We start from the raw sequence: 15,939 nt of genomic DNA, 5'->3' as shown, positions 1-15,939 counted from the left end.
CTGGAGCCAGGCTTTGTCTGCCCTCAGGGAAGTGGTAACTCCAGCGAGCACCCATGCTAAAGGTCCAAACTACTTCTGGAAAATGCCCGTGTTTCCCCTGCTGTCCCCTGCTGTCTCCTGCAGACCAGCCAGTGCCTACCGCTCCTTTCAGTTTTGGATCATGGAATCACAGAATATCCTGAGTTGGAAGAGACCCACAAGGATCATCGAGTCCAAGCCCACAACATCACCCAAATCCAACCCTATGTCCGAGAGTGGTGTCTCAACGCTCCCTGAGCTCCCAGCAGCTTACAGCTGTAGCTGTGACTTAGGATGGAAGTGGGTTTGTGGAGCAATGTAGAATGGTTTATCTGAGGAAAAAAAAAAAAAAAAAAAAAAGACTGGCAAGGTTCTGGGCAAACAAGTGGTTTGCTTCACATCTCCACTTCTGTTCCACAGACAAGACTCCTTCTATCAGTTGCCACCTTCCCACACACAAAGTAAATACATCTCTCACAGTCATACGCACTCTGGTTAGCAGACTCCCTCTAAAAACCATGATTGGTCTCTGGTTTGTTAGAAACATGTATTAAAGTACACGGTGGAAGATCTTTAAACGCGTATGTGGGAGGTTTGCTATGAAGAAGCTGCCAGCTTAGCATGCTCTCACCTTGGAGAGCTCCTAATAGACAGGAACGTCGCTACTACCGCAGAGATTACTACAAAATCACACTCTGGTTTGCACGAGGATGAAGCCGCTGGGTCTGGGCACCAGCAGCCAACAGAAGGATGGAAGCAGAACAGCCCGGGTCCTCATGCCTGAGAGGAGAAATGCTCTGTGCCAAAGGACTGCAAAATTAGCTGAAAGAAAATGTCATTTCAGGTCAAGAGTGCTGAAATGGTTCAGCTGACAAGCCTACAGAAAATTCCAAAGTCTACATAAAAATATGGCTTTCTGTTTGAAAATGTTTTTAAAGATTTACTCACAATTTCAACTGTTTGAATAATTCAGTAAATACCACGAAGGATTAACCTCAGATGTGAAACATTTAGCATATCACACATCATAGAGCCATAGAACCATTGGAGTTGGAAGGGGCCCTTAAAGGCCATCTGGTCCACCTCCCCTGCACTGAGCAGGGACACCCACAGCTCCATCAGGTGCTCAGAACCCCGTCCAGCCTGACCTCAGCTGTCTCCGGGGATGGGGCATCCACCGCCTCTGTGGGCAGGCTGCTCCACGTTCCGTATCTGGAATAATTCTTTTCAATACAACATTCAGAGCTCGTTAGCTGTATTTTGGTTGGAAGAAGTGTTGATTTCAATGTAAAAGAGACCAGCAACTGCTGTAGCTCTGATTGCTCTTTCAGAGGGGGCTCTTCCGTCTCCGTCTCATCACTCCTCTTTCATTGCCCCTCCAGCTGCACCTAGGAAATATGACCTACAAACGTTAGGGAAAACTTCAGTATGTTCTACCTTTGCATTACAAATATTACATTCCTCCTCATTGATCTGCAAAGCTCCCAGTGGTCTCACTAATTCACAGCAGTTGCTTTTCCTGGGTGAAGATGCGCTACAGCTCTTACAGCCCACCAGGCCACCAGCAGGCAGAAGAAACCATTCCCTGTGAGACCACACCCCCAGCCGCCACTGTTGATTTCAAAAGGCTACTTTGCAAGGCATCCAAACTCAAATACCTCTCAGCACCGCTGAGAAAGCCTGTGGAGAGGTAACAGTGTGTGCAACTCAGCCCTGTGCTCTAGTTTGCAAAGTGGGGTGGGTGAAGCTGAAGCTGTGCAGAGGGAAAGGAGGAGTAAACGTTGTTCATGAAGTGCCAGGAAGGATGCGAAAGTCAGAGAGAACTCCAGGAAGAAAGGAGGACAGGGATGTAGCAAAGAGAATTTCACAGATGTAAACTCCAATACATATAAATTGAGGGCACAAGAGTGGGTAAAGTCACCATTTTCTATCATTAGCACTGGGGCACAACCATACCCAGGCTGGGTTTAACCTTTAAAAACACCACTGTTAATCATGGCAACACAGTAAAATAGTACTCAAACCAAAATTGATGATCACTGTGCCATACTCAGCAGTAAGACCACCCTCAGGCCATGGGACATGCAGACTTCATCCTGTACCTCTGGGGGCAGAGGTGAGGGGACCCCCCCCCATGTCCCATAGGCCTCTATGTATCTGTGCCAGCAGGTGTCAGCAGAAGGGATCCAGGTGCACAGTCAGCCTCCAGCTGCTCACAATCCTTTCCCTAACCTGTGCTTATTGACAACAATATAAACAGGCAGTTGAAAAATTTGGTATGAACATACGCTCCCCTCCCCCAAATTAACACACAGAAATGCAGAGTTGTAGTGTCACATGATAAAAGAATGATTTATTAGAGCAACTTTATGATAAAATTATATAAAATAACAATTTATTATTTTTTTTTCTTAAAGATGTCCACAATATCACCTTGGAACAAAATGTACAGATACTGCCTATAATCCAAACAAAAATAAATTACCATTCAAAAACAAACAAACAAAAAAAAAAGCAGAAAAAAAATCAGGGTGGGAGAAACAAATCAGAATTGTACACAGCATTTCAAGAGGGTGTGGGAAAGAGAAAGTCATTAATCAGTTCAAGTTATACCGACGTGTTTCAGCTTTACTTTCAGACAGCTCAGCTTGCATTTGTGCTGCATGCAAATGGAATGATCCAGTGAACAGTTCAGAAGAGCAGAATCAGCAGCATAACGACAGCAGATAGTGAAATAGGCACGATTCAGCACGGGGCACATTGATGTGGACATGTAGCTCTGTCTGGTCTTTGCAAAAGTTATGCACAACTTCAAAAATAGCTACTGTGATCCGCAACACAAGAAAAACTAGTAGAATTTGCACTTATTTACACTTTTTTTTCCACCCTTTTTGTTTTTTTTCCTTTTTTTTTTTTCCCCTTTCTTCCCAGTAGGCTGGATGTAAACATTCTACTAGTTTTACCCTTACTAAAGTACTCAAAGGTGATGCAGACTTTTCTCCTGGAGCACAACCACAACAGCACATGGCTGTAGCTCGGTTAAGGTCCTCGCTAGCAAAGCTCCCACACATTCTCGCAGGAATTTACATTCATTCCATCAGAACAAAAGAACAGGTTTTTACATTTGAAAGCGTTGAACTGAGAACATGGTTTTCAAGTATAGCAGAAGAACCGAGGGTTGGAATTTTGAAAGGTGCTCGTGGCATCAGGCACCCAAAATCCCCTGGGAGCCCAAGAGGGCTTGAGCACCTGCTTCCCTACAGCTTTGAAAATCCCACCCTTTGTTACATTTCTTTAGTCAAATACAAAACACACGAAAGCAAAATGGTATGAGAACTGCCCACGGGTCAGGGCTGCCCCACCAAGCTCCACACACAGCCTACCAAAGCCATCATGTTTCCTACACACTGAGCCTGGGCAGCAGGATACACCTGGGGAGTTATACTGCAGTCACACAGAGGCGTGTTTTCATGGCCATGCACACTGTAAGAATGACCAAAGGATAAAGGAACTGTAGTTGTGTGGCTTGCTCTTTGGCTTATCGGAGCAGACAAGTGCAAATGGAGTGTATGTATTTCAGAAGCGGCGAATGCAAGAAAAGATAGGTTGCATTTCATCACTAACAAGAGTGTTTTGAATACAAAGATCCAAGCATGAACGCTGTGTCAGCACACAGAAGCACTGTGTATTTTGGCTGAGTCACAAATAAGTCAAGCTGTGCATCTTCCCCCCAGCCCTACATACACACGTCTGAATTGTAAGCAGACATGGACTGCTGCATCCCGTACTTGAAGAGGTCCCATATTTGGTGGGCTGATGTCAGATGGCTGCAGGCTCTCTCTCCAATTCAGAGCAAAGCAATCGAGGATGAAAATCCATTCCTGATGTGTTCACCAAAGAAGGAAGAATCAAGTAATTTTCAAGTGAAAGTAAACAGAAGTCACATCAAGGATGTGTTGCAGGGAAACAAAATCCACTACAGCATAGCCAGGAAGATGCAGAAACGTAGTGAACAATAAATGTCAGATGTTTGAGTAATCCATGTGTTTCTACAGCAAAACTGAAACTAACAGCAACACCTTATCTGTGAAGGTCCTTCAACTCCTAGTGAGTTGGGGTAGCACCTGGACATACTGAGCCCTAACAGAGAAGGGCATATGACATGTGTCATATGTCAGGAACAATACCACCACGTAGGATATTCGTCATGGACACAGCCAGGCATCTCAAGAAAATACAGATCAGAATAAGCAACCAAATGAACACATTCAGTATATTACAGGCAGAAGAACGTACAGTGCATATATTACAGGCAGAAGAACATCAAGGGCAAATTCTTTTTTTTTTTTTTTTTCCTTTTATTCTGCTTTCATTTATGTGAAATTCAGCAGATTTCTTCATGGAAGAGCATTTCCACACAAGCAGATGAGTCTTATAACCTGCTGGAGATCTTGGAAGGGTATCTGAACTTATTGTTTGCCAGCCAGCATCTTGCAGAGTCAAGAGAAGGTAATGGCCTGCTGGCATCCTCCCATCACAGGACTGATCCTGTTTCTGCTGAAATAGACTGAAAGTTCCCAGTGGCTTCACCAGGAAGGCCCTCATGCTCTTTGCTAGTAAGATTAAACTCTCTGTGAGCATCCCTACTTATTGAAATTATTTTAGCTGGCTCCCACTTCATGACATTCTAGCAGAAAAGCTCAGGTAACTACTGAAGCTAACTAAGGGATTCACTACCACCCCAAAATATAAAGTCAGCACACAAGAAGCAGCAGTCAAGCTTGGGGTTCCACTTTCACTGGTTAAACTACACTGTATGAGGGCAAAGTGGAACTCATCTGCTCACCTTTCCCAGCAAATGTTTCCTCCATGACTATGGAAGGATTTCTCTACCTGATTACTGCTTGTGGACCAGGAAATATGACAAAGGAATTACTACAAGATGGAGAAAACTGGGAGCAAACACATCTGGAAGAGGTCCCTTCAAAAAACAAACCTTTTGTTCTTAAAAGTAAGAAAAATTGCTTCGGGTTTTGCAGTGTAACTGAAAGGGTGAATACAAAACGCAATGCTTTTTCAACAGGAAACTGCTTAGTGCAACTGCATGTAATACCCATTCATGTCTAGGAGACAGACAAAAAAAACAGACAAAATCCAGACAAAAATCCCAAATATACCAAGTGCTTGACACTGGCAGATAGTCCCTAAGGAATAGCACAGAATGGTGGTTTTCAAGCACTTTTGTATTGAATAAGAAATTCATAGCAGAGCTAACCATAAAGGAGGAGCTACATTTCTGCCATTCTTTTTTGAGTGCCATCAAGTGCACACCAGTTCACAGCAGCTATGCAATTAAGTTTATTACGTGAGCCACTGGAACAGACATTTCTCTTAACAGTTAGCTAAATCACAACCATCTCAGTCTTTGGCCCAGCCAGGAGCATTTGTAGCTCATTGTGAAAGATTGTACAGCAAATCTTTTGAACCTGTAAGGACAGCAACTGTACTGAAAATTTGGCAAGCTAAACTGTAACTCAACTTTTTGTACCTACAAATAATTTTGGGACTGAAACATCCAAAATAGCAGCTGCGTTAGTAGTCGTAGCATTCACACAATTAACAACTCTTACACTTGACCAAGAGAGGAAAAAAAGGGATTGTTATGTCTTGTTTTAGTTTTGGGGCTGAAAAAAACATAAAAATGTACAACTTCAGTGTGGTTGCCTTCTTAAGACTGCTGAAAAGGACTTCTTAGAGAACTGTAGTGAGGGTTTCTCCTAGAAACCCACTATATTGCACCATCGTTCTGTTGGATTTGCACCTGGATTCCAACAGAGCTGCAATGCTCACTTACACAATTAAAACAAAACAACAAAGGAAACAAAACCAAAACAAATCTAGTACCCAAAAAAGTGTTTCTTAAATTGCGCCTCGTTACCACTGAATCATGATGAATAGGCTGATGCAAGAACACTTGCACTTCGGCAGTACTGAACGGAGGGTATGCAAAGCCTGTTTGCTTATGGCACACTGGAAGAGTGAATAAATTGTTAAAGATCAGTTTGCCTCTATGCTGAACATGTGCTGCTCCACAGTGCTAGTCTTGATTCAAAGGCATACACAGACTTGCCATTCACCCTCACAGCATAAATTCCTCTCTTCTGTGCAATGTATTAGCAATCTAAACAACTGCTCCACACAAACTGTCCACAAACCACTCACACACAATACTACAGTAGATTACAATATGATAGCAATACAAAATATCAGATCACGTATTTCTCTCCATCTGGAATGAAATTTGTATCTTGCAAGCTAGAAGACCCACAGTTCGACTTCTGTGTGTAGTTTCTCATCTGTGCTGGGGACAAAGTCTCCAGTGTGGATCCAGAAGTGTTAGCAGTCCTGACTTTAGTGGCTGTTGATTGTTTAGCAGCAGAAGATGCTTTGTTACTGGCAACTACATCCAAGTTTCCAGTAGGGTCAATGATAGCATTTATCACTGGCGAAAAAAAGAGACAGACATATTAGCAGCACTCGGCAGTTTCCAGACAGAAGTTTGCTTCCCTTCATTTTGAAGGCTATAGAACTGTTGGCAGTACTTGTGTGCATTTTAATTATGTTGTTTTCTTCCTCAGCTTAAGCAGCTTTAATAAGCAAAACCTCTCCAAACTGAAGTTACAAGGACACTCAACTTTCTGGTTGAATTAGAAAAGACAAACTACATCATCAAATTGCATATAGCAGGAGGCTGAAATGACTCCTCTGTGTTTTTGTATGTCTTTATTAAGCTTCCAGATGATGTAAGAGGCAGCTATTGAGATCACCTTGCCACCTCTATGGCACAGAGCTCTATGTACAAGATTCAAGTCAGTGTGAACACTTACACAGTCCAAAAGCAGAATACAACTTACTGGTGGAAAGAGCTGCTAAATATTTCTTCCAGCAGAACAGACCTTTGCCAGTTCATCTCATGTGAATATCCTAATTACCACAAACTAAGCATTGCCACAGCAACAGTTTCCACATTTCAAAAGTCAACAATTTCTGAAAACAAAAAACTGGCAGCACAAAATAAATGTACTGTTCGTTCCATATGCACTCAAAGAGCACAGAGCAAACTACACGTGCAGCCCTTCCCAGCTTTCACTGGCAAATCAAGGCGAATCGTTTTATTCTGTAAAACTTATTGGCATAGGAAAGAAAAAGCACATTTCAAATGACCAACCTTCCAGCTGTTTTTGAACTCTCCTGAGCTCCTTCAGGATAGAACTGATTTCCTAGAAACAAAAGCATCAGAAGAGAGTTAAGGAAAAAATTACTCAACTAATTTAAGAATCTAGCCCTACTCTTCCTGACCTCTCCAATCAAAAATATTCAAAGTCAGTTCCAACACTGTTTATATAACAGAAAAGACAAATATAGCATTATGGTTGGACTTCGTGATCTTGAAGGTTTCTTCTAGTGTCGATGATTCTGTGATCTGTCTTTAGGTGTATTTGGTCAGTGTGTGGGACCTCTGCTCTGCCTTACTTTCCCCAGGTGCTACTACACCACCCAGTTCATAGCCACAGTGGTTTAGTGGATTTGAAATGTTAGCCAAATGAACTGTCCACATAGCCAGACACTAACTGTGCAAAGGCTCGTTCGCACTCCTTCACCACCACATATACAAAGATGTTTGCAATCAAAGCAATTGGCCATGTGTATACTGGTGTAGTGCTGAACCTTTAGACACAGGTCCTGCAAAGAGTTACGTGTACTCTTGGCATTAGTCAGGCTTGCTGAGACCATTATTACACTGAAATCCATGCAGGCAGTCCCCATAAATAAGAGTAAGAAGTTATGAGAGCACAAACACCCTATGGATGAGGCACATTTTTATTGCCCCATTATAGAACTGTAACAGGTGAAAAAAATACAGGAGAAACACCAATCTGCAATTAAAGCTCTGGCAGCCACATGGTGCTTTGGAAGATGTTTAAATGGAATCTAATGACCCTGAACATCTGCTAAGGGACTGGGTATCCAAAGATGAATTATTAAGGAAGAAGGGAAGATTTTGGTGAAAGTGACTAGCGGAACAGCTGGAGGAACTCACACTGTCATACTGAAAACAGCAACAAGAAACAGCAATTGAACACGTGCAAACGGACTACCAATTTCAGAAATGGGTTTCAGAAGGGTCAGAACTTGTTCTTTTCATTTTTCACAAAGCTTCCATGGACACAAGCCCTCAGCAATGTACTTGTTCACATGTACCTTGTTTGATGTCTTCAGAATTGGCACTTCGTTTTCAGAGTTAATTTTGGCCTCCATCTCCTCCCAGGTCCTCTCTGAGTTTTGAAACAAAATCCTGCAGCACAAAAATGTGAAACGGGTCTTAAAATTGCCACCCAAAAGCTGATTGTTTAAAAGACTTAATTATCACAAGATGTGGCAACAAAGGAGATTAGTGGATTAGTGACAGGACAAAGCTCCTTTCGGCTGATTCAGGGAAGGACTTTGGATTGTTTGTAATTGATGGCTTCTGGAGCAAGAAGAAGCTTTGTTGTTGCACAAGCCCTGGTGATCTGTAGGCTTTCTGAGAGCCTTGGGAGGAAAGAGCAGACAATCCACCAATAGGAATACATTTTTTTCCCTCTCTTTCCTCAGGCAGCATTTCAAAGTTAATGCAACAACAGGCATTACAAATCCAGCACTAGAATTCCAAAGGCCAAACATCTGAGAAAAGAAATGACAAATAATCACATTACCTCTCCTTCACTACACCCTCCATTTCCCACATCGACTCCCTGCACCTTGATAATAAGTCTTTCAAAAATGACAGTTTGTTATCTTCCACAAGCAGACTGACAGCATTTCAGGCCAAGGACAAAAAGTTGCTTACTTCATTTTTTCAGCTAGGTTTTCTGTATTTTCACGGATTGTGTGCGATAACTGGGACACTGGGTTCAGCATCAGGTTGTCAAAGATGACCTAAAATAAAAGAGACAATGAGATAAAGCAATTTTAGCAGAACTGACACATTAAAAAACCTGGACATTTTCAGAGTAAATGATCTTCACTGAAGCATCTTTATCTACAGGGATGATATTCAAGGCTCAAGAGAGATTGAGATGATGTACAGCTTTGTTGCAGCACTTTGGCAGAAAGATTAGCAGTAACCTGTTCAGACTTTTTCTAGCAGAATAGAGGAAGACAGAGCTGTTTGAAGACACACAAGTGCTTTCTATGAGACTTTAGAAGTCTCGCAGAAAGATTCTCCCCCAAAACCAAGAGGGGAACCAAGCGTGCATACACACAAACACACACATAAAACAAAGAACAAACACTCACAAGCCAAGAACTCCCACAAGCAGTCTCAATGAAACCTTCTGAAGTGATTTTTATCAGATTTCAAGCCACTCTCGTGGTCACATATCCTGGCATTTGGCCAGGCATATCCTGACTCTGGCATGGCTGTTCCAAGGGCAGCTCTGGCAGCATGCCCTCTGCAGAAAAATAAGGTGCCATTACTGCTTATGGAAGAGTATCCATGACGTGAAAACACTGACATTGCACATTTCAAAGTTGAGACATTTGGGGTTTTCCTTTCTAAGAAAAAGTGTAAGAGCCAAAGTGGGCTCCACCGCTGAATGTCTCCCTATCAGTGATCCAGCCTCACATCTTAGTGGAGGAGAATTCCAGTTAGTATCAGCTTTAAAGAGTGATTTTCTGTTCCTTTTATTCTCTTTTTAATATTATTTCTCAAGAGCTCTCTTTTGTTGATACAGATGTGCATACTGCAAGTAACGTCATAAGTAAGTTAGAAAGTAAAGAAAAAGTTGGCTTGCCTCCTCACGGTTTCGTGTCCTTGTTTTTTTGGATAGATCATCTTCTCTATTATCATTCATATTTTGGTCAAAACTCTTCAGTTCCACTGATCCCGGAGGCACTTTCTGGTAGTTCAGACTTGCTTCTGGAATGTGCTGCACCAACTTGGAAATAATGAGTCATTAAAATTAGTAGGGAAGGAGGCACACAGCCACTCACTGCAGGTAACGCAGATTTTCAGGCAAGCCCCAGGGGAACACTGATTCATTCAAGTCTTGTTTAGACAGGTATGGGTACCTAAGCACAATTCTAGACCCCAATCCTGCAAACATCTACCCACTGGAGTCATCCTATGGAACTCAGTGAGGCTGTTCCACTTTATGCTTTTGAGACTTGAACAAGCAGTTGAAAAGAACACCTTCGCCTTATAGGAATATAGGCTAAAATTCAAAAAGGCCCTGTTTTCCCACGTCTTATGTTTTAATATATCAATGCAACATTAAAGTGACACTAAATCAAAAACCATTTAGTAACACATGGAAGAGATGAAAAAGCAATACAAAACCACCGATAATACAGACAATTAACACGAAGAACAGAAACAAGACAGCTACTCGTGTCTGGTTGACTGACAGACAAAAACTCTGAAACAAGATGAGGAAAACAAGAGTGACGAGACAGAAGTACAAAAATAATGGGATGGAAAGTGCACCTGAGATGGATATGCCAGCCGAAAAGATCTACGAGCAATCTGTGTTAAAACAGAAACAAAGAGATCAATGCTACTGAATGACTGTGACAGCAGGTATCATAGAACATGTCCTGTTAGCTTGGGGTGACATCCCCAAAAGTACATTCCAAAGGACCAGCACTAAACGCCCACCTCACCAGCATGCACTGAAGGCCATGGAGATCCTGGGCACCAACCAGCTTTGCAGCTCCCACTTGTGGACAGTACTGAGAGAAATTTGACAGCTCTCTGAGCACCAAGAATGGACTAGACACGTAGCCCAGGAGGTTCTTTGGTTGGCAACAGCACCCTGCTCTTGGGAGGAAACTGTCTAAGGTCCAGGTTCCCCAAACTCTATGCAGTAGCACTCGAGTTATACCCAGGCAGAAAGCATGAGGCATTATGGTATGGGTGCATAACAGCCAAAATGTTTACCTAAATAAGCTTCCTTTTTTAAGCATCTTTTTGTGAAGTGCAGAAACAGCGGGTTAGGTTGGTTACAGCAGTGAAATAGCATCAGAAGGGAATGAGATACTCCTACAGTCTGGCAGGTCTCAGCACAAGCAGGTGAAAACAGTGTAGGAGCAACACCTGCTTCATCACTATTCGAGGGTCTTTATATGGGAGCTGGCCTGATCTCATGCTTTCTGTTCTGTTGCACAAAATCTTAGAACTGTTTGGGTTGACAGGGACCTCAGAGTTTGTCTAGTTCCAACCCCCTTGTCATTGGCAGTGCTGACAACTATTAAATCAAGCACCAGCTCAGGCTGCACAGGGCCCTATCCAACTTGGCCTTGAACACTTCCAGGGATGGGGCACCCACAACTTCAACTGCACATCTGCAAGCATTTCCTCCCATCATAGCAACAGTCACACTGAGCAAGTTAAGCAAGAGCTTATAATAAACGTAAATGGGGTCTTCAGCTTTTTGCTGTACCAATATCAACTTTAAAGAACACAATTGTGCAGGACTCTAACATGAAGAAGTGGTGGTGCTTTGGGCTGACCCACTTGACTACCTTAGCAGCAGCTAAGCTTTCAGCTTGGCCGCTCAGCTCTCTAGAAAGCTGGGTCCTGTGACACCTACACACACACACAGCCTAAGGCTTCAGAAGGCAGGAATCACAAAGGTTTCATTCTTGCTGAACACATGTTGGTTTGGTTTTGCTTAATTTGTAGCAGGATTCAGCTCAATATTACTGGAATCTGGATTACCGTGTACTATACAGCTGACAGCTATGAAAACAAAGCCACATGCAGGGGGGAACTCAAAACCTCCCTGTTTAACATCCAAGCAAACATTGGACCTGAAGGGACAGAACACGAAGAATAAGGTTTAAATCTAAAGCTCCATCTTAAACTTTTAAGAGAACGCACACAATTTAACTTTTAACCAAGCTCTGTAATAAAAGCAGTTCTAAAAGCAATTTGTGTGAGGCTGGGAAATGTCACAGCACACACAGGTCTAAAGTGAAGCTTCTGGTAAAGTACCAAACCCTGAGAAGTGATTCCAGTGTCAGCACTTGTTTCTGAGTTTTCCTCCCTGTTTCTTAGAGCTGGTGCAAGTATTTAGTAGTACGAAATCTAGGACTAGTGGAATGGCATACAACACTGCAAAAGCTAAAGCTATAAGAGGTGGGCACACAGTAAGCATTGCATATTCACATATTTTCTGTTACCAGATGTTCTGTACAACATTACCATTATTACTAGAGTAGCATAGTAGTTTCTCATCACTGTGTCCTTCACTAGAATATTCAATATGAAGTTGTTCACAGTGCTTAGCATCACGCATCCCAATCTTCAGAGATTTCCTATCACCTTCCCTACATTAAGCTGAAGTAATTATTTGAGCACCAATTCATCAGAACCCTTCAGAGGCAGATCTGGAAGGGTGCCTACTGACTGTAGTCCAGTTCCAAAGATGTGATGCGTATTTATTAAACTCCAAGAGTTTATACTCCCATTCATAACATGACCCTGAAATGCACAGTTCAGGACCCCAAACTATTTGGGATTATTCAGCTCTTTGTCTCAGCATCAGCAGCAGAAAGCCGTGATGATTAACCAGTTCCTGGCTATCACTAGCACTGGGCAGCTCCACCAGTGCACAGCAGCAGCTGCTGAACATTATCTACAGCACAGCTCTGCAAAGTCACATCATAGAGAAATCCTCAAGTAGCTTGCATCCCCTCAGTCCTGGCAAGGCATTACTACCAGGGGCACTGAAGCCCAGCATTCTGCACAGAGGAGAAGCACCCCAGGCTGAGTTCTGCAGGTATCACTGCTACCCAGCTGCAGGGAACCACCCTCTGTGTATGTTGACTGAGGGCCACACCCTTCAGTGGCACCCTGCAAAGATGTAGGTGCGCTGCCTTTGCGGAAGGAAGTGGGTGCTGGTCATTGCCAACCCACAGTAAAAGGCTTCATTTGCAAATCAGAAGTAAGGTAGATTTGTCACCTTGGCTGCTCAAAAAGAGCAACACAAAAGGCAGTTTTGCAGGTGTGGCATTTGCATGTAAACAAAGCAATAAAACACTGTCTCAGAGCCTGAGCTTATTGCGAAACGTTTGTGTGCTGTGGCTCAAAGCTAAACAACACGTGGGGACAAAACCCTCCCTGGGAAGGCTGCAGCTGGCTGGGGTTTAACAGGAGCACAGCCTTCCACACGTGATCCCACAGGAATCTCCCCGGACTTCTGCTTTGCACCTTCAGCAGGGTCACCCTCCAAGTCCTCCCCTAGCAGGCTAACAAGTTTGGCCTCTGCTTTGAATCCTGTTTAGTCAGGCCTCTAATTCTCACAACAAAGACAACTGAGGACCAAGAGGCCCACCTGAATAGCAAATAAAAAAAAAAAGAGTAAGATTTTTAAACCCACACTAGTGGTAGGCAGAAGGGAATTGGGATTTATACAGCAGCAAAGGCAATCTTACTTTAGCAGCTGGAGCCTCTAGGTGACCTTACAGATGAATTTGAGCTGAGTCCCTGAGCAGCTGCACCAGTTGAGTCAAATTACTAAGTGGTCTCCATCCTCCCCCCCGTTATCCCCTTCACTTTTGCTCACCCCACTGGCTGTTCACAGGTCCTGCACACTTGCTATGCATTCAGAGGCCAAGATTTCTGCCCTAGGGGATCTTACCTCTTCTCTTGCTGATATGGTGGAAGCAGGAGTGTTGGGCACAGAGCTGAGGGAGGTGCTCGGTCCTGTCCCCGACGAACTCTGCGAGTCCCCATCTCCAGCAACATCATGAATCTCTCGAGCAAGGATGGCCACATCCTTCACCAAGGTCTGGCTCAGCCTGAAGCACAGCGTGCAGCACAGCAGTTAAGGCCCATGATATAACAAGCCTCATATTCATAAAAACATCAGTAGAGCAGCCACAAAAGACTTTTTTTTACTGGCAACCACAGAAAGTTTGCATGACTTATAACCTCTGCAGAGCTTTGGGTGCCTTGGCACAGTACTGAGGAACACTGTCTGCATACATGAATAACAAAATAAATCCTTTCCTGTATCCAAGTTTCAACACAGATTTGAAAAACAAACTCTAGTGACTACACATTAGCAAAAAGTGTTGGAGGTGATCCATAAAGAAGTTCTACATTATTGTTTCCCACTCATTTCTTTTTTTTTAATAGAACAGGGTCGCTTCTTCTACTTGGGTTTTGTTCTCCCTTAAAAAGATCACAGAAGGAAAGCGGGAGGAACAAAGCCACTGGTGACCATTATATTCATGACTTATTTCCATGCTTGAAGGGTGTTTAAGCAGGAGAAAAAAAAAAAAATGAAAGCATTCCTCCATCATGCAAAAGAACAGTAAGTTCTTCAGCCTTATGGAAATGACCCCAGTACAGCATTCTACAACATGGCTAGAGCCTTTCTGGAAAGAGAGCAACTTTGTTCTTTATCACATAAATAGTAAAAACCTGACAACATATTTCCTTCTCCCTTGTGGTTTAAAAATCAAAACATGCCTCAGGATGTCCACAAGGGATGAGGCACTACTGGGGCTATGCAGGACACACCTCAGAGTGATGTGGCTGTCAGAAACCTCAAGCCCCTTGCCAGGTGTGCAGAGAGCACTCAGTGACCGCAGCACTCTGCTCTGGATCTCAAAACCAGTTTTGAAGACTCTGGATTGTTACAAGCACAGACTGAAAACAAAAAGATGCTCAGATGCAAAGTAGTTTGTGGTTATAAAAATAGTCTTCCAGCTAGCTAGCTTCATCTGAGAGATGATTTCTCCTTTAATTGGGAAAAGGACAAGCAATGTAATAAAGCTGTCAGCCCATGGAAACATTTCCTTGGAATGAAAATGTGTAATTGAAGTAAGAAGAAGCAGTCTGATCTCTGCCTAAGGTGCCCTGTCTGTGCTGGTTTCGGACAGAGCTGTCACTGATTGCATCCGTTCTGTGATTCGCCCTCTGTAAAGAAACGACATTTTCCCTTTTAACTCTCCCTGCCTCCTTTAAACCCCTCCCAGCTAATTTTGGAGCCGCAGCGGAAATCAGAACGGCAATTAGGAGGCAGACTGTGACCGAGTTCTGCAGTGTGCTGAGCCAGACGAGTCTGATGCAACTGCTTATTTATAGCTCCTGCAACCCGGAGCGCCCGCCCGCGTCAGGAACGCTGCTACGAGGGAAGAACATGTTTCACACATGCACACTCCTACAGCACAGGTAGGACAGCATGTAACAGGCTGCCTGCAGTGTTCAGCAAAGCAAAACCCTTTGTAGCAGCATGAGCTACATCTAACATGGAAATGCTGACCCAAAGCAGACAGAAGACAGCTCCCTTCGTCCAAAGTATTTCAGCTATGGCAGCACAATGGAAGACCAGTATTTCTGGAAAGTTGGCACAACACAGTTGCATATTAGAGATGTCAAACCTCAAACGCCACTGTTTAAAAAAAGCATCTATTTGCTTCGCTGCTCAAGTCCTCCAGGCAACCACAGGACCACCAGGACACAATGGCTCCGCATCCACAGACATCAGGCTAAGCAACAACTCATTTAGATACAGACAGATTTTCTTGTCTGGATTCAATTGTGCCAACCAAAGAGGTTTCTGCCCTGCAGCGACTGCTTACTGCTCCCTCACTGGCTTCAGGCAAAGCAGCTTCAACAGTTTACATCCTCAGCCTCTGCTAATCCATCTGCAGAGAATTAGGGCAGTTCACATGAACTGGTCCATGCACAGAAGCCTTCCAGCAGATAGCAGTGATAAGTAGATAACAGATATGTGTTTTGACAGACTCAAAGCTAAAAGAGGATACCTGTCCTCAACTCAAACAAGCAATATACCCAGACACAACCCAGCTTCCCTGCACCTCAGCATTTTCCAGACTGAAGACACAAAGAGCACTGCCTAGCAC

General features: G+C 43.4%; 1 protein-coding gene across 8 annotated transcripts in view; it reads right to left on the bottom strand.

The window, feature by feature from the left end:
* Positions 1-2,343: 2,343 nt before the first annotated feature.
* CEP170B (centrosomal protein 170B) overlaps positions 2,344-15,939 on the bottom strand; it is a 55,326-nt gene continuing 41,730 nt past the window's right edge. For 6 of the 8 annotated variants that reach the window (XM_046941948.1, XM_015287858.4, XM_015287859.4 and 3 more), the window contains 7 exons: positions 13,704-13,863; positions 10,547-10,585; positions 9,855-9,998; positions 8,909-8,997; positions 8,281-8,374; positions 7,247-7,298; positions 2,344-6,520 (listed from right to left, as the gene is read on the bottom strand). In XM_046941948.1, the coding sequence (XP_046797904.1) occupies positions 6,285-6,520; positions 7,247-7,298; positions 8,281-8,374; positions 8,909-8,997; positions 9,855-9,998; positions 10,547-10,585; positions 13,704-13,863 (814 nt within the window). In that variant the 3' untranslated portion in view covers positions 2,344-6,284. The remainder of the gene's footprint in view (positions 6,521-7,246; positions 7,299-8,280; positions 8,375-8,908; positions 8,998-9,854; positions 9,999-10,546; positions 10,586-13,703; positions 13,864-15,939) is intronic. The other 2 variants (XM_015287869.4, XM_015287870.4) reach the window with 1 other exon arrangement.

This window comes from Gallus gallus, chromosome 5 (genome assembly GCF_016699485.2).
Source record: "Gallus gallus isolate bGalGal1 chromosome 5, bGalGal1.mat.broiler.GRCg7b, whole genome shotgun sequence".
NCBI lineage: Eukaryota > Metazoa > Chordata > Aves > Galliformes > Phasianidae > Gallus > Gallus gallus.
This window is presented reverse-complemented; position numbering and strand designations above follow the sequence as displayed.